General features: G+C 35.0%; 3 protein-coding genes across 4 annotated transcripts; 2 read left to right on the top strand and 1 right to left on the bottom strand.

Annotated features, from left to right (window-relative positions):
• Positions 1-1,085: 1,085 nt before the first annotated feature.
• tbc1d15 (TBC1 domain family, member 15) lies at positions 1,086-14,776 on the top strand. The gene is made up of 17 exons (XM_077193390.1): positions 1,086-1,191; positions 1,952-2,047; positions 2,713-2,784; positions 2,922-3,063; positions 3,263-3,467; positions 8,915-9,017; positions 9,134-9,331; positions 9,463-9,591; positions 10,550-10,653; positions 10,747-10,841; positions 10,967-11,083; positions 11,290-11,390; positions 13,038-13,137; positions 13,238-13,335; positions 13,499-13,615; positions 13,990-14,076; positions 14,201-14,776. The coding sequence occupies exons 1-17, from the start codon at positions 1,168-1,170 to the stop codon at positions 14,405-14,407; spliced, it is 1,995 nt and encodes a 664-aa protein (XP_077049505.1). The 5' UTR covers positions 1,086-1,167; the 3' UTR covers positions 14,408-14,776.
• A 1,201-nt stretch (positions 14,777-15,977) lies between these two features.
• tph2 (tryptophan hydroxylase 2 (tryptophan 5-monooxygenase)) lies at positions 15,978-21,374 on the top strand. 2 transcript variants are annotated; one of them, XM_077193392.1, is made up of 11 exons: positions 15,978-16,319; positions 16,822-16,965; positions 17,125-17,308; positions 17,393-17,532; positions 18,041-18,108; positions 19,056-19,252; positions 19,376-19,511; positions 19,602-19,728; positions 20,048-20,143; positions 20,239-20,372; positions 20,543-21,374. In XM_077193392.1, exons 1-11 carry the CDS (start codon positions 16,083-16,085, stop codon positions 20,715-20,717), a joined length of 1,638 nt encoding a protein of 545 aa, XP_077049507.1. In that variant the 5' UTR covers positions 15,978-16,082; the 3' UTR covers positions 20,718-21,374. The 2 variants fall into 2 exon arrangements, with proteins under 2 accessions (XP_077049507.1, XP_077049506.1); XM_077193391.1 differs by having other exon boundaries at positions 15,994-16,319; positions 16,819-16,965; positions 20,543-20,717.
• LOC143696745 (apoptosis facilitator Bcl-2-like protein 14) lies at positions 20,418-23,688 on the bottom strand. Its single transcript, XM_077193393.1, has 6 exons — positions 23,213-23,688; positions 22,738-22,892; positions 22,533-22,628; positions 22,326-22,393; positions 21,936-22,199; positions 20,418-21,768 (listed from the first exon to the last, which is right to left on the bottom strand). Exons 2-6 carry the CDS (start codon positions 22,868-22,870, stop codon positions 21,736-21,738), a joined length of 594 nt encoding a protein of 197 aa, XP_077049508.1. The 5' UTR covers positions 22,871-22,892; positions 23,213-23,688; the 3' UTR covers positions 20,418-21,735.
• Between the last annotated feature and the right edge of the window lie 3,333 nt (positions 23,689-27,021).

Consider the following 27,021-nt stretch of genomic DNA (forward strand, 5'->3'; position numbering starts at 1 on the left):
AGCTTCGCCTGCATTGCTCGAGCCTCTCTTGGCTAAGGTCGGATTTTAATTTTTTTCTTTCTTTCTTTCTTTCTTTCTTTCTTTCTTTCTTTCTTTCTTTCTTTCTTTCTTTCTTTCTTTCTTTCTTTCTTTCTTTCTTTCTTTCTTTCTTTCTTTCTCTTTACATTTTATTAATGCCTTTATTCATGCAAAAACGAACTCACATTTAATAGTACAAACAAGTATACAATAGCAACAACAACAATACGTATTATTATTATTATTATTAATAATAATAATGATAATAATAATGATGATGATAATAATAATAATAATAATAATAATGATGATAATGATGATGATGACGACGACAATAATAATAGAGTATCTTTGACAATCAAATCAAAGATTTGTGAATATTTTTTAATTGATTGTTCATGGGTCGTTACAGTGCTATATACACACACACACACATATATATATACATATATATATATTACTTCCTTTTATTTACACATTCATATATTTTTAAACAATTACTTTATTTGTGAAAAATACTGTAATAGGATTGCAGATTCAAGAAGTTGCCATCTAAAGTATAGGGCCTAAGCAATATATCTAATTTATTAAATATTGATTTATATAAATATAAAGTGAGTGTGTATATATATTATATATGTGTGTGTGTATATATATATATATATATATATATATATATATATATATATATATATATATATATATATATATATATTATATATATGTGTGTGTGTGTGTGTATATATATATATATATATATATATATATATTGTAATTATATAGAGATTTTTTAAAAAAGAACATTAAAATGATTATTCTATTTGGAAAACATCACCTTCATAAAGTAAAATATGTCAATCGCACCCAATATTAGATTGTTTTCCACCGACTTTTTTAAAATTCCTTATTTTATTCAAACATTAACAAAAATCAGTAAATATGTAGTTGAAACGATGTAATAGTTATATGGCTGATTTTTTGTTAGAGGTATATTCAAATAGCATGCATGGATTTATACGTTTTGTAACTTGAAAATTCAATGTCCGTGCGCATGCGCGGCGTTGGCCATGCGGAAAATGACTCGTCAGTGTTGTTGTGGATCGCTGACAGGCACGTGAGCGGTGCTACGTCGTCTATTTAGCAGTCGACATGGCGGCCACAACTCCTCCCAAGGTACTGAGCATGCTGCTTTATAAGTCAATACACGGTCAAAATGACAAATAGCTCAATTTTACCGATCTTTTTCCGTGGGTTGTGATGTAGATATTGTGTTTGACCTGCTTTTTGAAATGTCGGTGCTGGGAAATATATGATACACTGGTCTGGGAAACTGCTGTGTTTAGCAACAGTTAGCCTGGCTGCTAGCTGCCAAACCCACTGACATACAGCTGATCAAACTGCAAAAAATAAAAAACGGACGTTAGAAGTATCTTTTCCGTTGCCAATATCGAACGTATTCGGGGCGTCTGGACTCTAAAGACAAATAATCAGAGTTGTGTTTGTAAGTTACTTTAACTAACGGTAGTGTTGAGTCATGAGCTGTCTGGCAGATGTTTTGAGCTTGATGACTGAATGTTTATCAGCTGATTCCTTTGAATTCAGGCCGTAAGAAAACTAGCTTTAACGTTACATATTAATGTTTTTTTTCTATTTATTAACTATTTATTTGCACTACATAATCTAATTTTCGTGTGTATCGTTTTCTCGTGTCTGTTACACATGTGTCATCAAGTATCTTGGCCACCATAATGCCATTTATTGTTGGGGAGTCTTCAAGAACATTGTTTATGTCAGTATGACAGGAGCTGTCAGTTCAGGGCTCAGGCTAAGACATTTAAAGGCACAGGTAGCAGATTACTGAAACTTATAATAAACTGGCTTATAATAATGAAACTCAAATGTTTTATCAATACATGTTTCTTTGTGTTTGTAGGTGGTGTTTGAACATGAGGGAGTCTTCATTCACTCATCTCTAGATGAATCTGAGGATCAGGATTTAATATCGGGGTTCCTCAGGATTGTTGATAAGGTATGGTGGTTGTCAGTGATAATATTATTTATATTAAACGAGTGTGTTTTTCAGGATTGTTATGATTCCTTTAAGTTTTACCTGAACTGGGTCCACGGGACATACATAAGATGGTGTACCACATTCTTGTGTCACTGTTACTACAGTTCAAAAAGCTTAGGATAATTTGTTTTTAATATATGTGTATTTTTGAAAGAAGATACTTATGCTTACCAAGGCTGCATTTTATTTGATCAAAAATACTGTAAAACAGTTATATTGTGAAATATAATTAAAAATTGCTGAACTTTTAATCCGGTCTTCAGCGTCAAATGAAATTTCAGAAATCATTATAATAACCTGATTTGGTGCTCAGGAAACATTTCTTATTATCATCAATGTGGAAAACAGTTTTGAAAAAAACATGATTTATGATTGAACAGCATTTATTTAAAAATATTTTATAACTTTATACATATCTTTACTGTCACTTTTGTTTAATTTTGTGAATCCTTGCAGAATTAAAATATTAATTTCTTTCGAACAACATCGAACTTACTCCATACTTTTCAATGGTAGTATATATATATCTGAGAAGTCCGAACTACCGGCTTTTGAAATGTCTGTAAAAATCACAGCCATCTAACAATCTCTCCCAATATAATTTTTTTCTTCTTTAACTGTAGGATGGTGAAACCCTTGTGGAATATAAACCCCTGGAGGATACAGATCCCTCAAACATACTGTGTGCCTGCAAGGTTTGTTACCCGTTTCATCTGTGAGAGTTTGCAAATATATGTTAAAATGCTTCAAACAGTTCTTATGTGCTCTGTACTAGTATTCTGAATAGTTTTCTGAATTAGGAAGGATAACTTGATTGTATGATTGTGTGAAGGACTCCAGCTCAGTGGTGGAATGGACTCAGAGTTCAGAAGACAACCCTCATCGTCCTGTCGACCATCAGCTGAGCTATGAAACCGAGTGGGATATGATCAATGCGGTCTCATTCCGGAGAAAAGCCCACACACATGGAGATGGTAAAACAATTAAGTCAAATGTGGCTAAAATACCTCTTTTGCATCAAATTGCTTTCACCGTGCATTTTACCCAGTACCTAACAGAAAATGTCAGCAAGATAACTTGTGCATCAGTCACTGAATTTTGCCTATGGCCCTTTCTTTCCAAAACCAGATGGAAATCTGTAATGGTAACAAAGCGTATTATTTATTGTCACAGGTGGATCAAACCACGCAAATGACCGGAACAAGTGGGCCTTCTCTTTTAATGTGTGTGACCTCAGGTCTATCACAGTCAAATGTGAGGGCTGGTCAAACATCATTTTCCGGTTGAAGGATGGCACAGCACTGCCAGCTATTCATTTCCACCAGGGAGGGAGCACAGCGTTCCTGGATAGCCTGAGGAAATCAGTTCAGATCAACGAGTGAGTGCAGTATGGGTTGATTTTATTTCAATGGATCAAGCCTTATCTTTGGCTGAGCTGTAAGCAAATGTTGTGCAATATCTTATTGGAATATCATTCTGTTTGCGCAAGATCTAAAGATCTAAATTATTTTGCATGCTTTTTTCATTACAGCATTAGACCAGTAGAGTGTAGACATGAGTTACAGATTTTTTTATAAATAATTTTGAATACATATAAGCATTGCTGCACAGAACCTGCACTCTTATTTAATCATTTCTCTGTATGTATTTTCTTGTGGGGTAAGATCCATGGAATGATTTTAACTATGGTAAAATCTGAAAAACAGATATCATTTAGATCTTGCGCAAACAGAATGATATTCCAATAGTGGTCGACCGATATGTTTTTTTTGATGGCCGATGCCGATATCTTAGAGAGCAGGGTGGCCGATGGCCGATATAAAGCCGATATTTATATTTATATATCAAATATATATATATATATATATATATATATGTATATATATATATATATATATATACACACACATATATAATATATATACACACTCACTTTATATTTATATAAATCAATATTTAATAAATTAGATAAATTGCTTAGGCCCTATACTTTAGATGGCAACTTCTTGAATCTGCAATCCTATTACAGTATTTTTCACAAATAAAGTAATTGTTTAAAAATATATGAATATGTGAATAAAAAGGAAGTAAACACTATCAGTGCGCATGAAATTACCAGATTACTGAGTGCCCTGTTACAATCATATTTTTTTTACTTGATTTACTTTTTACTTTACTTAATTTTTGACAAGGTAACGCTAATTTTACATACAGCACACAGTGAAAACGACATGAATATGACACAGTGGGCAACTGGATATAGCACAGCATATTTTAAAATGAAGGATTTAAAGTGTTTCGATCGGTTCTCCTGTGAAGCTGATCTTCTGTTCACATTTACTCACTTCGCACGGACTGTCACTCGCAGGAACACGTTTATGCAGGCTACAAATGCACACTTCACAAGATATCACAGCTGGATTCGATTAAATCTGCAAGGTTTGTGAAATTAAATGTTTATTAGATATTCAGAGATTTGTTTAAATTATGTAGATGCGTTTTTGCTGAATGTTGACGGTAAATGAGAAAGTAATTTTTAGATTGTTTGCCTTTTCGGTTAAAAATAATATAAAAGCAAACGCATTACTTTTCGCATACCATTTACTTTCTTTGATTACCAGTTCTGGAGCCACCGGTTCTGTGACTTCTGTCTAACAAAGTATTAGATATGACTGACAGAGAGACGTAGAATGTGAGTGAGCGCTGTGTGATCCGATTCAGGCGCTGCCGTTCACTTCTCAGGTGCTGGTGTTCTCAGCGCCGCCCGTCAAAATAAAAGTCTGCAGCGCCGTCAAAATAAAAGTCCCGCTTCCAACACATCGGCCAATCAGAAAAACTTATCGGCCGATGCCGATATTAAAAAAAAAGCTAAATATCGGCCGATATATCAGCCGTGGTGATATATCGGTCGACCACTATATTCCAATAAGATATTGTACAACATTTGCTTACAGCTCAGCTCAATACTACGCTCTTATTATAGCTGAAAATGTGATAAAATATTTGAAAATTTTTATATTTTAATAAATATAATAAAAATTTGATTCATTAAAAAATATTTTGTGTATAATATAACATTATATTAAATATATTAATTATATATTATATATTTTTAATACATTGAAATCAGTTAAAACTAGTGGGCTCAAATCTATTTATTGCATCTAACATAAAAGTTGGTTTACATTTTATATATATATATGTATGTATGTGTGTGTGTGTGTGTGTGTGTGTGTATATATATAAATGTGTATATATATATATATATATTAGATTAATATATATATATATTAATTGAATATATATTGTGTGTGTGATTACTGTAGGTCAATGCTAGGTATATACCTATATATTTGTACACAAAAAATGTGTTGTGTGTGTGCTTACATATAAATACAACAAATAAAAACATTTATAATACGTATACACCAAGGTTATAATCGTTAACGAAAACGAACGAAAAAACGAAAACTAGGTGGGAAAAAACATTGTCGTTAACTAAAATAAAAATAAAAACGAGGCATTACAAAAAAACGATAACTAACTAAAACTGTAATGTGTGTTTGGCAAAACTAACTAAAATAAAATAAAATAATAGAGTAAATGTCCTTAGTTTTCGTCTTTGTCAATGTCTTTCATTTTTAACGCTATTTAAAACACGCAGTGTATTCGTTCAGCTGCATTTCCTTTCCCTGCTCTCCCTCCGTCTCTCTGTCACATGCACGCGCGCGCACACACACACACACTCACACACACACAGCCCCTCCCCTCCGTGCACACCGCGTCTCCATGAAAACGAGGGTTCGACGTTGAAAGCAAGTTCGCGAAAGGTTGGTATCTCGTGAACACCTTTACACAATCACACAAAAAGTGGTGCAAAAATATTTTTAATTCTGAATACATTATTGTCTGTGTGTTAATGTCGACCCGAGAAGCGATTGCGTCTTCTTTAGAAAGTTAACTAGTCGCAAATTTGAGGTAAAATGCACTTGGGTTGTCGATGTCAAATATATAAGCTGTGATTCAAATATTAAATAATGTTATGTCATTATTCAATACAGATGAGTAGCCGGTCCGACATTAATTTTATGGCCCGCGTCATGCAAAAGATGAATGCACTTTTTATTTTATTTTTAGTTCAAAGGTTGTGCGAATGTTAGACAGTGTGCCTTATATGTAGCCTATATGTTTAATACCGCGGAGTCGGACGCTTTGGATAATCCGTGGCTCAATTAATAAAAAATAACATTTATCATCGTCATTGCGATGTGTGTGGAAAGTTTAATGTAGCTTTATATAGCTACTTGATATCTCCGAAATGTAACCATTAACTTGATAAGCGCAACAAATAGCGAAACAAGCGGTAAAGCTGTCAGTTTGTGTGTGCTAGGCAGAGCTCGTGCATTCAGAGCTGCGCACTTTCAATTGCGTAATTTAAATATCACACTTTAATTATTTATAGCTCATAACTTATAAAAAATAAAATAAAACAAGGTGTTATTACTATATGACAAATGATAGACAGCTATACAGCGCGCGAGGACTGAATTGAGCTCTCTTTCGCGTCTGAATGGACAAATACACAGCATTATGTATAAATGTCCGTTTTGGAGAATATTCATGCAAACACAGTCAGTTATGTCTTTACAGAACATACAGTTGTGAGAATATCGGATGTGCATCAGTGCAATTGGATCTGCACTCGGTCTTAAAGTGACAGTGCGTAATAAACCTAATGCCGTCTGTGCACTTAATATCAACAAACAACAAAATAAAAAGAGAAAAGAATTCACTGCTCTTTAATGAGAAATAGCCTGTATTTGCTCAATGATTTTCTCCATGTATTTTGAGTTTTTTAATACTCTTGAGTATTATTTTTGTTTTAATACATTTTTAATCTACTTTTTTGTTCCAGATTTTTTCAATTTTTATTTTCATATTCAGTATTACTTTAAATCGGACAAAGACTAGCAATACTTACCTTGCAATGAGGTTTTTAATACTCTGTTTGGGTATGAACTCTTTTTTTGTGCTTCATTTTAATAATTAATATTGCTAGAAAACTGTTAATCCACTTTTTTGTTCCAGATTTTGTTTCACGTTCAGTATTAGCCTACTTTAAATAGGACAAAGACTAGCAAGACTTACCTAGCAAGATAGGCAATACACAATATTTCTTACTTATTTAGAAATGCAGTTTATGTCGTCTTTAGTCTGTTTGCTATTTAGTTTTTTTTCCTGGCACACGTCACTTACACATTTTGCACTTTACTGCGGAGTCTTGTGCAGACTGTTTACATATTTGTGCCCATATGTACATTTTATGTACTGGTTTTATTGTTGAATATATATCTCTAAAATTGTATGATGTTTTCGTTGAGTTATTATTACACAATTCTTTTTCTGACCTTTTTGAATCTTGCCCCTGACAAATAACCCAAAATCCAAAAAAAGACTAAAACTAACATTAAAACTAATAAAAACTAAACTAAAACTAAGCATTTTCAAAAAATAAAAACTAAACTAAACTAGCAAACCCACTTTAAAAACTAATTAAAACTAAACTGAATTTGAAAACAAAAATTCAAAACGAAATAAAAATAAAAACTAATGAAAAATGCAAAACTATAATAACCTTGGTATACACACATATATTATGTAAGCACAAACTTTTATGTTAGATGCGATTGATCGCGATTAATCGATTTGACAGCACTAGTTAAAACGTACATGTTTTTGAACTTTGCTAATTTAACATGATCAAAACACTAATCCATTTTAATGACTAAAGTTCAAATGAGAGAGCAAGTGACAAATATTGGTAATGGAATCTGCCAATAGTTGTTTGTTAAAATAGGTATTGGCGCATCCCTAATTTATACAAAAAATGGCATAGAATAGTGCACAAGTAATGCAAATCTTCCTTTGTTTCTGAGAGAACAAATTAGCATGTCAGCTTTTACATAACTGTAGCGTCAGATGTCTTCCTCTGAATGAACATGGCTTTATATTTTCAGTCGTCTTGTTCTTATCTTAAAAGTGACCACTGACTTTTAATTCACTAAATACCACGGGCATTTCACAATCAGAATTATTCGTCCAAACACTTCCTCCTTTAAAACTGAAGTCATCAAAATGTAACCCAATCTGCATGCAAACGAGATGGAATATCTCGGCACCTTTGAGGAAGTCTTGCATGTGTTCTGTGGCAAGAGGGTGTGAGCATGATTCATGTAAGGTCGAACAGCAGCTGTTCGTTTAGAGTTAAGGCTTTATGAAAGGGACAGGAAGACACTCCTCTCCCCTGCGTTAAATATCACACCAGATTAAATCCGCCCGTAAGCATGCTGAATTCAGCCCTGCCTAGGAAATGATAGCTGTTATTAAAGTTCTTATCTTAAGACTCCATAATGAAACACAGGGTGGGCTTTGTTGGCTCAGCTTCTGTCGTCATTCAAACCACAGAGCGATATGGCCAGTGATGTCATATGTTTACAAGTCGAATACTTATGTGTACTCTTAAAATGATTATTTTCATTATTATTTGTTTTTACTATTATGTCTGTTTATATCTAGATGTTCCTTTGTTTATATGCTTACACACACACACACACACACACACAAATGTATATACATACAGGAGTTATCAGAATAGACTGTTAATAAATAGGCTGTTATGTATGTTTGTTTGCTTTGATTATTTTGTATTTGTCATGTAAATAGTGTCACACTCTTTTTGTTTGCACAATAAAAAAATATATATATGGTATTACTTTATTAAGTCTATACAATGAATCTTATTATCATTGTCTCTGTCTTTCAAAGGTGTCCCGATGATGAAAGCATCTTGATTGTCAGCTCTTATAACAAAGCCTTCTCGCAGTCCTTTGAGAATCTTCTGGATGATACAAACTATAACTTTGTTCAGGTATGTGGTTTATACTGTGAATCGTACTAGTAGTCCTCCATGAATTGATCTTTGATATAAAAATATTCATGTCTGTAATTAAAAGTTGTCTTCAAAATATTTTCACTATCGAACAGAAATTCAAGAAAGATCCTTATACTACAACGCTGGGTGGCTTCTCCAAAGTCACTAACTACCTCTTTGACGCATTCCGGGCGCCTGAATTAGAGTGTCAGCAGCGGCCTGCTGAGGAGGTGGCGGATCTGTTGGGAGAACTTATTCCCGGACTAGAGATTAACCAGCAGGAAGAGCCTGGATTTGAAGTCATCACCAGAGTGAGTGCAGATCTAATTCCAGCCTTAACTTTGACTTAGTTGTGTCTGGACACAGACAGCCGACATGAGGAATCCTGTGCAAAAGTATTGTTATGGAAAATTTATTTGATGTGTGTGTGTGTTCGTTTCAGCTTGATTTGGGATCGAGGCCAGAGGTTCAAAGGAAAGGGCCGGTAACAATGGAAGAATGGGAAAAGTACCAGGACTCAGAGGGAAGAATGACCAATGTACCTCACATAAAGGATGTCATATTTAAAGGGGTAAGATATTGCTTTGAATATCTTACTGTAACTCATTAATGTACCTACATTTCTGATCCACAGGATATTCTATATCTGTCTATTATGTCTTCAGCAGTCGTTTCTTTGCTTGTGGTTTTATCACCATGGCCTATCTGTAACCTTTGTGGTGGATTGCAAACATTTAGGTCATGAGTTACCGAATTTTTTACCCTTTTGGTTTTGTTCTGCATCATAAAGGAAGTCGCGTACACTTCTGTTTAAAAGTTTTGGGTCTGTTTGATTTTTAAAATGTTTTTGAAACCAAGGCTGCATTTATTTGATGGAAAATACAGTAAAAACAGTAATTTTGTGAAACATCGTTACAATTTGAAATAATTTCGATTTTAAAAATGTTATTTGATCTTTTAGAAATGATTCTAAACTGCTGATTTGGTGCTCAAGAAATAGATCTTATGTTATCAATGTCGAAGACTCGAAAACAGTTGTATCATGGTTCCCTCCCACAAAAATATTGTATCACATTTGTTTCAGGATTCTTTGATTAAATTGAAAGTTCAAAAGAGCAAAAACAGCATTTATGTAAAATATGTAAGTCTTTCACTTTTGATCAATTTAATGCTGCCTTTCTAAATAAAAGTATTCATTCTTTCAAAAAGATCTTACCGTTTATATTAATATTCTACATAATCTACATACCTTCCAAACCAGCGTTCCAACATCTCAATCTGATCTGTTTGGGTGGATTTCCTTTTGGCATACCCTCCACATTAGCTTAAAAAAGTTAAACACACAAAAATAATGTTCAATTTCAATAACTTGATTGAAAATGAGATGAGTCTGAGATAAGCTGTTGCAGTGTCTCATTTTTCCTGTGTCCTCTTGTCCAACTCCTTTCACTTAGACCTGACCTGTTTAGATATGTTTATAAATGTTTCAGAAGATGTAAGTCATCAAGGCTGCTGTTGTCTCTCAACAGGGCCTTTGTCACGCAGTGAGGAAAGAGGCTTGGAAGTTTTTGCTTGGCTATTTTCCATGGAACAGCACTCATGAAGAAAGGAAGCTCCTGCAAAAGAGTAAAACGTATGCACGTTTCCCTCAGAGAATCGACAGCATTTGTTTAAAGCTCTCTTTCGTTAGATTAAGCATACATAACGTCATGTGTTCTCTCAACAGTGATGAATACTTCAGAATGAAGCTCCAGTGGAAGTCAGTAAGTGAGGAGCAGGAAAGGAGAAACTCAAGGTTACGAGATTACAGGAGCCTGATTGGTATGTCTTTAATTACATTGCGAGTTTTATTCTGTAGTTGTTCTAAAAAAGTTTTGGAAATATATTCCCATGCAGCTTTTCTCTACCTGGCTGAAGCTCAGTTTGTGGTTGTTAAATCTTTTTAGAAAAAGATGTGAACCGAACCGACCGCAATAACAAGTTTTACGAAGGCCTGGACAACCCTGGCTTGATTTTACTACATGACATCCTGATGACATACTGCATGTACGACTTTGACTTAGGTAAGTGATTACATGTAAACTACTGTTATGTATACTATATTATGTATACTCCCATGCTGATTCCTTGTTTTCACTAATCAGCGAAAATCCTTAAGTTTGTTTCAATGTGATTTAATTGCACATTCTTTAATTTAGATTATGGATAATCTTAAGTGCTTTACGATTGCTTACATTACGTATTTACCCAGTTTCCTGTTCCTGTGCAGGGTACGTGCAGGGTATGAGTGACCTGCTCTCTCCCGTCCTTTTTGTAATGGAGAATGAAGTAGATGCCTTCTGGTGCTTTGTTTCCTTCATGGATGAAATGGTAATGCAATATGTTTTTTACAGCACATCTCTCTTTAGCACTCTTGGGTTTGCTGTGTGTGAGAAGATATGGCTGCATCAATAAGCCATGATTCTGTCCTCACGCTATCACTGTTGTGGGGAAGCACTTTAAATGGACTAAATTAGTCAACCAACAAATGGTTTACTTCTAGTTACTTCTCTGCATATTAAGCCATTATAGGAGAACGTTTTTTTAGAGGGGTCCTATTATGCCCTTTTTTAAAATCTTGATTTTGTTTTGGAGGTTTACTGGAACAGATTTTCCATCTTGAATGTACGAAAAATACATTATTTCCCCACATATTTTACATTTTTGCAGCACCTCTTCCCAGTCTGTCAGTAACGCTCTGGGGTGTTTCCCGTACGATGCTGAATAACTACCACAGTATGATGCACCGTCGGAGAAACTAACCAACTCACCATTATTTCCCGAAACCGTAGTAACATGGTCGCACCTCTGTCATTTAAACCATATGGGTTCAACAATATAGGACTGCCGTTAATGTCGTCACGCGCAGATGGAGGAGTAATAACTTCTGCTGATCTATTCGAGATCTCAGAGATGCTGCTGGATCGAACATGGGACCTAATGACTACTGTTTTTGTTTGTCGCAGACGTCCTCATACATCAAGGGTTGCCTTGCGCAAAAACGCCATTGATTGTTAATACGTCAAAATATACAAAATGTAGTATATACACTACTGGTCAAAAGTTTTAGGTCGGTAAGATTTTTTTTATGCTTTTAAAAGAAGTCTCTTCTGCTCACCAAGACTGCATTTAATTGATATTAAAAAAAGATTTTTAAAAAACAGTAATATTGTGAACTATTATGACAATTTAAAATGGCTTTTTTCTATTTTATTTTATTTTAAAATGTAATTTATTTCTCTGATGAAAGCTGAATTTTCAGCATCATTACTCCAGCCTTCAGATGATCCTTCAGAAATCATTCTAATATGCTGATTTTATGCTCAAAAAAACATTAATTATTATTTTCAATGTTGAAAACAGTTGTGTACTATTTTTTTCAAAATTCTTCGATGGATAGAAAGTTCAAACTATTTTTTGAAACAAAAAATTGTTTGCGTTTCGAGAAACGGCAAATCATTGATCCATGTTGGTAATGAATGCACTTGCGACCATAGTTGGCTAACGATGCTTTCGGGAAATGCACACCTGTTTAGTTCTGGTCTCTAAGAAATCTCTCCTTTTGAAAAACTCAATGTGCTTTGATTTGTCGACTGGACCAGTGTGTTGTGATTGGTCAACCGATTCGAGCGTGTTGTCGAAATGTCACTCCCCTTTTTCACTCCCGCAAGTTTCAACACACTACTAATGAAATTTAACCTGGCCTTGTTTTTTTGTGTGTGTGTGTATGCCTTGCCTACAAGTTATTTAAATGTTGAAAATTGTGACCTCTGCAGTCCTGGAGTAAACTCAAGACTACAATTGAGGCGTTTCAGGGAGTTCAGAAACAGTGCGCACTGATATAGAGAATAACTCCCTTTTGGTGTGGACTTCGCAGACCTTATTCATGCTCAAACAGCAACATTACACACTAAAGGAAGTTGAAAATGTTAAAAAGCATAATAGGACCTCTTTAATTATCACTAATGTTTGTGGCAGCATGAAAACTTTGAAGAGCAGATGCAAGGGATGAAGACCCAACTAATTCAGCTCAGCACTTTGCTTCGTCTGCTAGATCTGGCCTTCTGGAACTACCTAGGTAAGATACCCAGAGGAAGACTTATTAGAAATAGTCTTTTTCATTAATGTTGACCATCTGTAGGCATTGTTTTTACTACTGTATTTATGTGTTTTCACAGAGGCACAGGATTCTGGGTACTTGTATTTCTGTTTTCGCTGGTTATTGATCCGATTTAAGAGAGAGCTACATTTTCAGGACGTCCTTCGCCTTTGGGAGGTGTGTAATAACTATCCTTTTTTGTTGTTGTTTGGGGCTATCAGTCAATTTCTTTGTTTCTCAGTACACTGCAGATACTGTCTGTTATAATTTTGATTATACTTATGTGTTATATTTTGGCATTTGAATTAACATTTTCTTCAATTTATATTTTCCCATTCAGGTTATGTGGACCAGACTGCCTTGCCAAAACTTTCACCTTCTGGTGTGCTGTGCCATTTTAGACTCTGAGAAACAAAAAATAATGGACAGAAAATATGGATTCAATGAAATCCTGAAGGTTAGCCTTAACTATATACCATTCTGAAGTTTAGGATCAGTAAGATTTATTTATTTGAAAATGAATACTTTAATTCGGCAGGGATGCATTAAATTGATCAAAAGTGACAATACAGAAATTTGTTTCATAAATAGTTTTTAGCAAATGCTGTAAATGTTTTTAAACTTTCTATTCATCAAAAAATCCTGAATATATCATGATTTCCAAAAAAAAAATGTAAGCAGAACAACGGTTTTCAACATTGATAATAACTAACAAAAAAATTCTTGAGCACCTTTAACTTTTGAATAGTAGTATATGTATCTACATCTTGCAACATACATAAATTAGATTGTGAGAAAAATGGTTCACCTATTGATATGTTTTCTTTACAGCATATAAATGAACTCTCCATGAAACTGGACATCGAAGAAATCCTCAGCAAATCTGAATCTATCTGTATGCAGATAAAGAATTGTAAGGTATGTCATATGCATGATTGCAGATAATGGGGTATTTAATGTCAAATGAAAAAACAAAATCTCTATAAAATGATAATTTTGTTCCGGTAATACAAGTTTTGAATCTCTTCTTTTTCCCTATAAGGACTTGCCCCATTCAGTGAGTGAGATTCTGGGCCTCAATATAGTCTCTGAACCCTCTGCAGCATTAGAAACCAGTGAATATGGAATACTTGAGTCACCTCAAACCTCACCAAGATCCTCACACAGACAAGATCATGTCGTCTCCAACGGCCACAGCCATCTAAAAGAAACAACACACAACGGCTGCAAAGTAGCCTTCATTTCCTAGTGTACAGCACTACATCATGTATAGTACAGATTTTATATCCCCTGTATTCCAGCAAGATGAACAGTGTTGGGTGTCATGTAGATATTTGCTACCAAATGCCACATTGTAAAAGAAAAACAAAAAATCGCAGAGAAAATATATGAATGTAAAACTAGGATCCAAAAGGATCCTAAAGCATTATTTTTGTAATATCTTGTACCATAATGTCTTTCATGGAAATAATCATTCCTTCTCACTGTATAGAGAGAGTTTTCATAATGTTTCAGAGGTGGGGTATCCATTGTTGAATATTATATATATTTTTTGTTCTTATCAGTTTGCCCTTTTCCTAAATAATTCAGATTCAAATTAAAATCTGTCTTCCATTAATCTGAGTTATATTTCAGCTGTTGTTGACTGGTTAGTTCTCTCTCTCTCTCTCTCTCTCTCTCTCTCTCTCTCTCTCTCTCTCTCTCTCTCTCTCTCTCTCTCTCTCTCTCTCTCTCTCTCTCTCATTTAGCAGAAGTGGAACTCAGTCTTTTTAAATAACACTTAACACAAAATGTAACATACATGTCCATTGCACCTGCTGTTGTCCACGTCTTTGTCCAATGAAGAGAGACATTTTGGGTTATGTAATATTACATTAGTTAATGTGTTACATAACTTGAGATTTAATTAGGTAAGAGTACTTTGTAATTAGGTAGTCACCTTAGCTACAATTTGCAAAGGCACACAAAAACAAAACCATTTAACTGTCTTAGTAATAGTAAGTGAGGAATATGCTTGGCTAAACTTAAGGCAATAGTTCCAACTGCCAACTGTGCTTGAGATTATTCAAAGTCGGTAGCCTTGGTTCAGTCGGCCTGCTATGACATTTGCAGATGAGAGTCGGTGAAAATATTGATTGATGATGAAATGTATTTTATCCACTCATAACCACAGCCCACAACAAAGACACACGGAATCAACTTCCATCTCTTTCATTTCCTGTTCCACAGGAAATTGCCTCAGAGGAAGCTGATAGCTCACTGCTCACCACAGTAATGTTATCTCTTTTCTAGCTCCCTTTCATTAAAAAAAACGGCAGCATTTTTTGCACTGACAAACGTATGTATTTGCCAAAACCATAAACAATATGCATCTGACCTCAAAGGAGGTGACGTTTACATAAATAATGCTGACATTTAGGTTTATACTTCATGGAAATGAATGCTCTAATCTCACTAAAGCTCTTATTTTCCTATGTTGAACATGTTTCTAAATCCTGCCTCTGAAGGATAAACTGTACAAAAGCATTTATATCTTACAAAATGGATGGGTGATGTCTTCCCCCTCTTCTCCTTCACATCTGTAAAATGAAGCCACATTTATGTGAATTTTGAAATCTTGATGACTTTGCTCTAGATTCATTTCTCCTAGAGGGTGAGATGAGCTTATCCACTTCAATCAGGTCTTGGACGAGTCAACATTTCTTATTGGAAGAGCCATCCCCTCAAAAGCCAATATGAGTGATAGCCTACCCTGTGCGAGAGTGGCCCTTCTCAACGTCATTCGTCACAGTATATAATCCCAGCTCTGATACTGACGGGGGAGGAGTGTCAGGTACTGTGGCACATGCAAAGTGCTCCCTGTGATCTCCAAGGGACAGCTTAAAGAACTATCGTCTGAGACAATAGTACCTTCGCCATAGGAAATGCAAGGAAAGAAGACCTCTCAAGAGACAGTAACTATGTCCTCTGAACTACAAGCCAATGCGAAGGTCCCGCAGACAGCCCCTAAATCACCTATTGGGCTACTTAGGAAGAGGGGTCAAGATGTAGTTCCGAAGATGCAACCTGCTATGATGATGTTCTCCAGCAAATACTGGGCTCGGCGAGGACTATCTTTGGATTCAGCAATGTATGACCAACAACACCTTGCAACCTCAATGGTTAGTACTGAACAGTTTGATGGACCCTATTTTGGGCGCCACATTTTATATAGTCAAATTGCCATACTATTTGTTTAGAATGAACCGTGATTTTAGTATACATTTTAAATAAATGGTTTTTTTCCAAATAAATATTAAATTGCTGTTGTCTTTTTTTATTTTAACTAGTTGCTTACATAAATCATTGAATTAAACTGGAAAACGTAGTGTCTGTTGGTTATTCTGGACGTAGAGGCAAATCCAATTTAATGTATTCTTACTAAATTCATAACTGACTAAGAGCTTTGGCAGCTGGAACTTCGCACAATGATGCAGTATAATTTTTGACAAAAAATTTTTAAGTTGGTCAAATTGTCAAATTGTGTAAATTCTTCTTTTGAGTTTGTTAATTACCACTCTTGTAATTTAAACTACTTAAATTACTTTTTTTAAAAAAGCTTTTATCTTAACCCATTTCTGCATCTTAAGAGTTTTATATTCACTAAACAACACCTCCAAGCAGCTCCGCAGGACATCCTTTAATCGGATAGATGAAAGACCTGACAAAGAGGAACAGAAATCCACCTATGACCTTGGGAAATTAGCAGTGATTTTCTCTCTGAAGAATGAAGTGGGCTGTCTGGTGAAAGCGCTAAGACTCTTTCAGGTTAGTGAACCGCTCATCCTTTGGTGGGGTAGATTAATAGTACACTTTAATAAGGGAACCTTATGCATAGTACTTGTTTAAAATTAATACGTTTTGATTAAGACAGTGAAAATGAAACCAAAGTGACATCCTGCTGTTCTGTTTGCTGTATGTTTAAAGGAGAAACATGTGAATTTGGCCCACATTGAGTCTCGCAGATCCAAGAGAGTCCCCAATGAGGTGGAGATATATGCAGAGTGCAACTGCACAAAAAAAGAGTTCAATGAGCTGGTGCAGCACCTGAAAGACCACGTCAACATTGTCTCATATAACACACCTCAACAAGTGTGGTCTGCAGAGACTGGTAAGTTCTCTATGGAAGAATTGCCAGTGTAATTGGGATTTTGACTGTGATATTGTTACTGATTCATCTGCCTCTTTATTCCAGACTGTTTGGACTGTGTGTGTGTTTTGGGAGGATTGGCAGATGGGGAAGGAATTCCATGGTTTCCCCAAAAGATCTCAGAGCTGGACCAATGTTCGCATAGAGTGCTAATGTACGGCTCAGAACTGGATGCTGACCATCCGGTAAGTAAATCTGTTACAGGTTAATTAGCCCAATGGTGGAGTGAACAATACTTTTACAGCATTAATTAATTATGGGTTAGGTTAGGTTAATTATGGGTTAATGTGAATTTCTAGATAGACTAATACATTTATATTTAAAGTTTATATTTAAAGTTAACCCATTGTTAACATGGGTATTACTGAATAATAGTAGTATATATATATATATATAAAATATTGCAGTGTTTATTATAATTATTTATCTGTGCACATCTTTTTTTTTTTTATCATGTGACCTCAAACGATAGCTCTTCACTGATGACATGTTTTTCGGCATGAGGGCGGGATCTGTTACTCCCATGATCCAATCAAACCCCTAATTTTTTTGTTTTGTTTAAGAAGCAGTTTCCGTTGGATTAACATCGCAATAGGGAAGAAAAGACTATTGCAACTTCCGTTTAATGCCGACTTTAACTAATTTTAACAAATCAAACCTTATAGTAAAGTTATTCTCTGTTCTCTATTGCAGGGATTCAAAGACAAGGTGTATCGGCAGAGGAGGAAGTACTTTGTGGAGGTTGCAATGAACTATAAATTGTTAGTATAGATTATAATAGTTTATTTACTTTTGTAGTTTTTTTGCAATTGGGTTCTTGTAGCTCAATTATTAGAGCATGGCACTAACAACACTAAAAATAGATGCATAATACACTGCCCAGACAAAAAAAAAGTTGCTGTTTGGATTTAAATGGGCAAATGCTTAAGAGTCTATGATCGGATCATAATTGCAGTGATTATTATATTTCTAGCATGTCATTTGTTTGGCAACAATTCTTCTAACCCTAATTGATGGAGTGTGTAGCTTTTCGTTTCTTAGGAAGACACACCAGGGCCATTTTCCAGGTTGACAAAACCAAGATTCATCAGGCTCAAATTGTGAAAAAATGGTTGGGAGGGAGCATGAAGAATCATGTTCATACATGAATTGGACCTCAATTGGAGTCCAGACCTTAAATTCATTGAAAGTCTTTGGGATGAGCTGGTGTCTACTTTACAGAGTGCTTGACTCTTGCATTGTCAATATAAGATCTTGACCAATAACATCACAGCATTTATTTCCATCAAGAGGTGCATACATTTTTGGTCAAGATCTTGGTCTGGACTCAGAGGTGCCAATTCATGTATGAACATGATTCTTCATGCTCACTCCCAACCATTCTTTCACAATTTGAGCCTGATGTATCTTGACATTGTCATCCTGGATTATGGCCATTATGTGTTTTCCTACATGATTGTTTAAGAAATGAAAGCAACACACTCCATCAATTAGGGTTAGAAGAACTGTTGCCAAACATATCCAGTCATAGACTCTTAAGCATTTGCCTATTTAAATCCAAACAGCCGGGCAGTTTACAATTACATAAATGGAAATGACATGAAACTGCAGTTGGAGTAATAGTCTTACAAATTGACTAACTGAAATGACAGTCATTTTTTCCCACTTTTCTTGCTTAAAATTAATCCGAATGTCATTTGTGTAACAGTGGGCAGCCCATCCCACGAATAGAATACACACCAGAGGAAGTGAAGACATGGGGAGTCGTTTTCAGAGAACTTACAAAACTCTATCCAACTCATGCCTGTCACGAGTACTTGAAAAACCTCCCTCTTCTCACAAAGCATTGTGGATACAGAGAGAACAACATCCCACAGCTGGAAGACGTGTCTCTGTTCTTACGAGGTAAAATAAAAAAATGTGAAAACCATGGAACTGCTTTCTTCTTGCATTATTAATTCCCCCTCATTCTATGACAAAGAAAGTCAACTCTATTTAATGTGGTGGTTTGGGTTGTGACCTTTGCAGAGAGATCAGGGTTTACTGTACGACCTGTGGCTGGATATCTGTCACCACGAGACTTCCTGGCCGGCCTGGCTTATCGAGTGTTTAATTGCACTCAGTATATACGTCACAGCACCGACCCTCTCTACACACCAGAACCGTGAGCAAAAGCCCCACACTTTTATTTTGTGTGTAGAAAACTTAATTTTTCTTATCACTTCTAACCTGTTAACTGTTTTCATGTCCTCAGAGACACCTGTCATGAACTTCTGGGTCATGTACCACTCCTGGCCGATCCCAAGTTTGCTCAGTTTTCTCAGGAGATTGGCCTTGCATCTCTAGGCTCTTCAGATGAGGATGTGCAGAAGCTGGCAACGGTAAGTGTGACAGCAGCTTATTGAATTTTTAAATGTCATATGGAACTTGACTGGCAGGTTCCTAACTAGATACAAAAATAAAAAGGTCACTGAAGTTTTTTCATGGCGTAAAGTTTGATCTATATGGTATTGGGTTGCATGGATTTGCATTGAAATCATATCAGTGGCTCTGTATGGCAGACTTTGAGACACAATCAGATCTGGGTTTGGAAGTCTCAATATGAGTGTGTACATCTCATAAGGGTCTGAAGGAACTTGTAGATAATCTTGCTTCCAAACCTCTGAAATATGCAATAAACCACTGTGATTTTTTTTCCAGTGCTATTTCTTCACAATTGAGTTTGGGCTGTGCAAACAGGATGGTCAGTTAAGGGCATATGGAGCAGGTCTACTGTCTTCTATTGGAGAGTTAAGGGTAAGAAGCCCTTCATTAACCATACATAAACACCTCAAGTATTCAAATGTCAAGTTAATAGTTAACTGAATGTATAATCCTCTTTGATTATGCAGCATGCGCTTTCTGAAAAAGCAAAAGTGAAGATGTTTGATCCCAAAACCACATGCTACCAGGAGTGCCTCATTACAACATTTCAAGATGTTTATTTTGTCTCTGAGAGTTTTGAAGAGGCAAAAGATAAAATGAGGTAGAATATATATCCACGCAGTCATGAACAAATTACATGAAAATCTTACAAAAATCTAAAACTTTATTAACAGACTTCATCTGTATAAAAGAGACACATTTGCTGTTAATTTAATCACATAAATGTATGTCATACTTATATCAATTTAATATTTTTTTCCTTCTGAACAGGGAATTTGCTAAAGCAATAAAGAGGCCTTTTTCGGTCTACTACAACCCATACACCCAGAGCATTGATTTATTGAAGGACACCAGGAGCATCGAGAACGTGGTACAAGATCTACGCAGCGACCTGACCACTGTCTGCGATGCCTTGGGGAAAATGAACACTTATCTTGGTATCTAGACAGAGTCACCAGTGCTTCATTGTAGAATACAAATACAACTGATTTACATGATTAAATTCAATTTACATTAATACTGTAACATTTGCAGTGATGTTAATTTATCTGGGCTAAACATCCATTAGTCTTGCCTTGTCATAAGGATATATGTCACATAAATTAAAGGAATGGTTCACTTAATTAAAATTCTTTCATCATTTACTCACCCCCAAGTTGTTTCAAACCTGTATTAATTTCTTTCTTCTGCTGAACACAAAAGATATTTTAAAGAATGTCTGTAACCAAACAGTTAATGGACCCCATTGACTTCCATAGTATTTTTTTTCCCCCTACTATAAAAGTCAATGGGGTCCATCAACTGTCTGGTTACCAACATTCTTCAAAATATCTTTCCTTGTGTTCATCAGAAGAAAGCAATTCATACAGGTTTGAAACAACTTGAGGGTGAGTAAATGACAGAATTTTAATTTTTAAGTGAACTATTCCTTTACAAAGAAAATGAACAGATTTAATATTTATCTCGTCTTTGCCTCTTTGTGCCTAATGTTGTGCTTAAGACAGAATTATAACAGATTTGCATTTTATTTAAACTTCATATGTTTGCTGTATGTAGCAAGTGAATGAAGTTGATATGTACATATAATAATGAAAAATAAAAATAACTACACACTATTCTGATTCCAATGCCCTACTGTATTTGTATGTTTGTGGTGCTTGCTTTATTTGTTGCCAACAAAGCAAACTTCTCAATCAATAAAGCATTATATTTTAGCTTTATATTTTGGTTTACATTTCAAAAGTGTGCAGCAATGCGTTAAGGACACATTTAATTTACTAACACAATGTTATTTTACAAAAATGTATAGTAATTTGCAAGTACATAGTCAGCAAGTACATATATCGTACATCAATACTGAGAATATACAGATTTAAATATAAAAAGTAAAAAAAAAACATTCATATTTTATCATATGACTCATAGATCACTAATAATAACCATCCATTTTACAGTCAATCTTGTCAATGGACTTCTTCATTGTCAAAGGCTTTCTCCTATAGTGAATAAGATGTGACGTATTTAGTATATTGCACGTTATTGTAATTATTTCATTTAGTAAGCTGCATTCATTTCCAGTAAACTAGTTTATTTGAAACAATACTTTTCAACAATAGGCTTTGTGAAAATTGTAATTAAATGTAGATGGTGCATAAACTCTCACCCAACCACCGTGCTGTTTAACCCAGGGAGTGAAGTTCTTTTGCAGGTACTGAGCTCCGAATCCCATGACCCTGTTCATGGGGTGAAGGTCCAGAGCTCCGAGTCTGCTGGTGACCTCAAAGGTCAGGGCGATCTGCTCATGTTTGTTTCTGCTCTGAAGAAATTCTGGTACCACACTTTTAATGAAGGCTGTGGTCAGTTTTTCAAAAAAGTCATAAGAGAAAGTACACTGCAGGTATCCTACAAGCTCATGGTTCTTCTCAATCTGAGAAGGCAAATGGGACATTTAAGTAATACATAAATACATTTATTAAATAATACATAAAATGGGATTTTATAACTTTAAATTGAACAGTTAGTCTACAGACTATAAAGAGATAATGATGATTACCTTCTCATTTAAGTCATCCCCTGATTTCTTCAGTAAGTCGACAAGCTGCTCTATAAAATCTTTGCTTACTTTTATAAAAACAAGGACATAGCAGAATTACAGTCAAGAATAGTTAATTAAAACTGTTATGCAAGATTATATTTCGATGACTCGTATGTTGATGTAAGAAGTGACTGTGTATGTGTATAATAATAGCCTACACTTTACCAGAATCTGGCTCTATCCCATCATCATCGTCAACAAGCAGTCCGCTGTCTACAATCCGGGTCAGTTTTTCAGTCACACTTCCATATTTCTCACCACCTGTTTTTTTTTTTTTAATTTATTTTGTTATTTTTTTTACAGACAATGTCATTAGAATCTCTGAAAGAGAAACAGAGTTATCAAGTACAGTATCTCTCTCTGGTCTGACCTGTTTGTGCCTCCAGGCTGTACATACAGACACTTTGCCCCCGGCTGGTCCTTGGCTTTCTCTTCTGGCAGTATGTTTCAAGAAGTCGATATTCATCGCTACGTGTTATTGAAGGTGAATCCCCTTCCATCATGTAATACAACCACTGACGTTCGCTGTTTAGATAAAGATATATTTTTGTACTTGTCACATCTTCGTAAAACACTTAATCAAATCAAAACGAATAATGTGAATTTAACAAGACTTTTAACTGCACTGTTCCGGCTTGTAAACTGAAAGGAGTTCACGTTATAAAGCTACAGCTGACACTTTACACGACGTCAGTGATCATAGTTCCTCTAACATTAAATCTGAATGCAAAATGCACATTACTTTGATATAATTCTGTTATCGGACAGCATATAATTTGCCGAATGAATGTCAAAGTAATGTGGTCTCAATCATATCTTAACAGAAAATAAACAACAAAACTGACCGGGAAACGTCTGTCGTCCGGAGTCTGTTGTTGGAGTCGTACACGTCACGCAAGTCAAACACCAGTTCCCTTGTGACGTACACGGACGTTTTGCTGCATTCATTTGTGTGAAGTTCTCACCAGATTTATTAGGGATCACATCATGCACAGATTTAAACGGTTTTGAAAATATTTTGTTCGATTTTAATTGAATTTTTATTTCTAATTTTAATTTTAATGTCTTGAATGTTATAAATTCGAGCTAAATTTAGCTTAAATGTAAACTATGGGAGAAATAAGCCTATGTTTTAATTATAAAGGTAGAAGTTCGAGTTTAAAAAATAAGAAAGCTGTAAAATGTTTAAACCGTGGTGGTATTTGTAAATCCTTAAACTAACGAAAATAATAAATAATATTTTTTTTATAAATAATAAAAGAGGTGACTGCCAGAATAATTTTAGAGCATGTCCTCCATGGTTCCTGTTCTTTCTGACAACAAGCACTTGAATGCGACAAGCTCGTAACCACGACTTCAGAAGTGGGAAGAAGGAAATTTCCAATAGAAAGTGAAGGCTGCCCGTAGAAACAGACAAGTCATCTTGGTACTGTCACTGTGTCAGAAAAGTATGCTTCACATGCTATCAGAAACTTCCCACTTCTTAAATTGAGATTATTTTGTTCATTTTATGCAAATGCTTTGTTGTTAGAAAAAAAGAAGAACAATGGAGGACACCAGGTTTATTCTTCCCTATTAATTGGGAAAATCTTATTAAAGCCCAAATTATATTTAGCGTCCCATATTCATTGACAACCATTTAAACATTCCCCACGCTATATCTAAAAGTCAGCTTACTGACTATTCCGGAACTTTGGTCAAATACAGGCTATTTTCGCGGTGTAGGCTATAATATAGCCTACAATACATACAATATGCTTCAAATGATCTGGCTAATACAGGGCCACAATAAATGAACATTTATAAATATTAAAAGCTATAAATATTATACATTATATACTAAATATTACATCACAGGCATCTGCACAACCAATCATCAATAAATAAATTAATAATAATACAAAATTTACTTTAAAAAAATTATTTTTTTTTTGTTGTCTTGACCCATGCAACATAATTCTACTAAATAAGACACCAACATTTAGATACCTGAGAAAAGAGTCTCGGTCCCAATTTCGATACATCAAAAAATACTAACTAACATTATTAAAAAGAAGTAAAGAGTAGGCTAAGTAATAAAATAGGAACACATAAACAAATGACATGCAATAGCACAAATAAATACAATATACGAAGATGAAACAAATGAAATAAATAGGGCTTTAAGATTTTCAGGTATAGGTCTATAACAGTTCATTAGTTCTACTAATATTATTCATGTAGTAGAATAATCAAATGTATAGTAACACAATAGTCTTCAACCGAATATCTAATTATAGATTAATCCTTGTTAAAGCTACAAAAGTTATTCAGTCAAGATCAGTGAGTGATTTTCTCTTTGTTTTATGTTGTTCGATTAACATTAATGACAGACTGCAGCAGGAATATTAGGCTGCTGTCACTTAAGACCTAATGCAGGGATCTAATGCTGCCGTGCTATTATTATCGTAAATACGTTATTATTATATCGTGTGCTATTATTATCGTAAATAAGAGTTTCTTAGTTAAAAATTGGACATGAAAGCCTCTCAAGTCATTTACCACTGAGAAGTTTGGTGATAATTTTGATACCCAAGTTCCCAAGATGGGCAGGCCACAAACTTTAAACATGGTGGAGGGGAGAACGATTTCTGCTGTGGTATTCTTTATTCGTTTTTTTCCCACAAACCCACATTTTTCCCACATCACCTTGTCTTGTTGTTAAAGTAGTGCATATGATTATTATAGATTAAAATAAAATTGCCTTTACTAACAAACATACTACTAATACAAAAAAAAAAACGTAGCCTTGACTAATTAATTGCAAAAAGGTTTCTATGAGTTTTGTCTGAAAAAACAAAAGGACAGTAACTTTTGTCACCAAGCAACAATATTCTAAATATAATCGACTAATAATCATTTTACGTAATCGTACATTTTTATATCAGTAAAAACTAAAAGCCACAAGCAATTTATAGTATTTAAAGATTAAATAATTTAGTTAATCATTTTATAAGTAATTTTCAGGAGGGTTTTTTTATGACTTCATGTCATATATCAGATGAATAAGTCATAAAGGAAACATCACTTGGGATGCTGTTGCTCTTGAGTAGTTGTTTGTTCTTTTTCAGCAATCTTCTTCCAGCAGGGTAATTGTTTTGCACGGGACATGTAAAACACAGGCCCTATACAGACCCCAAGACTGGGAAAGGCATTCATCAGATTCAAGAACAAACAGTGTGAGTCACTAACTTCTTTATCTCCATCCATAAATGTGAGCACGTAAGGGGCTATAGTCAGGAGAGGTGCGTAGATTACAGCCGTTGGGATTAGAATCAATAAGGTGTTCTTAAGTGCTCTGTTTTTTATGGGTGAGCCACCTCTTCCACCAGTTTGCCCTTCACCTGGACCTTTTTTGGAGAGTGCACACACAATGCCCATTAGACATGCAAGCATTATCAGTAAGAAAACATCAAGGATGATTGACAAGTACAGAGCTATTTTAGGTAGCCTTTCTTGGTAGGTAATCAGTACAATGCCTAAAGTTAAGATCCAGATTACAGCCGAGCTGAAAACACGATGCTCCCATTTACTCCCTAGTTTCATGTAGAGGACTGCATGTGCTGCGGCCAAGTAGCGCTCCACACACATACTGGTCAAGAGGAGAGGACAGCCGATTATGTTGAGGACAGAGATGGCCTCAGAAACTCTGAGAAGCGTTCCAGTGGGTTGACTCAGAGAAATGTACACATAAAGAGGAAGACTGACACAGTAGAGTATGTTCAGCACGGCAAGATTGAGCCCCGAAACTTCAGACGGTGACACAGCTTTCTCACCCCTCACCAGCAGCCATAGTAGAGCCAAATTAGTTGGGAGACCCACCACGAGACTTACGATTGCCAGTGGCAAGCGAACACAGGAATAATCTTTTTCATTGCACTTATCCACAATGGTAAGAAGCAACAACGGAAAATTGCTTGTATTACTGTAGATTGTGTGTGTATTGGTTTCATTTGATATGCTGTTTGTCATGTTGATTGAGCACTAGAGAAACACAAAAAATTGCTTGAATTACAAAAACAATGCAAAAATATTGCAAAAATGCATTTAAACTCATCTAAAAACAGTAATATTGTGAACTATTGTTACAATTTAAAATAACTGTTTTAAATTTTTATACATTTTAAAATGTAATCACATGATCCTTCAGAGATCATTCTAAACAATTTAATTAGATCAATTTAATGCATCCTTCCTGAATAAAAGTAATGATTTCTTTCTGATCTTACTGAACCCACATTTTTAATGTCTATAGACACACACTCAAATAATAAATATATATTTAAATGTATAAACAAGATCAAAGTTGTGAAAGTGTTACTGAAAATGTTGAGATATATAAACTGACCTTTTCAGGCTATGAGATCAATTTTATTGTTCGCTGTCCTTCTCTCTTCTTGACAGTTCTTAAATATATCAGTTCTTGTTCTGTCAATCTAATTTAAATACAATGATTTGAATGTCTGTGCTGGTTCATTGAGCGTGTTTTTTCCACAACCCAATGAAAATGAGAGATTTTTTTTCTCCACATCTTTTCTGGTTTCGAAAAAAACACTTTAGCAAATTTTACCCAAATCGACAAGGGCATCTGGACTCAATTAAAGGCAAAAGGAAA

The sequence above is a fragment of the Siphateles boraxobius genome, unplaced genomic scaffold, assembly GCF_051911475.1.
Source record: "Siphateles boraxobius isolate OS27281-9 unplaced genomic scaffold, OSU_SipBor_1 31, whole genome shotgun sequence".
NCBI classification, from domain to species: domain Eukaryota; kingdom Metazoa; phylum Chordata; class Actinopteri; order Cypriniformes; family Leuciscidae; genus Siphateles; species Siphateles boraxobius.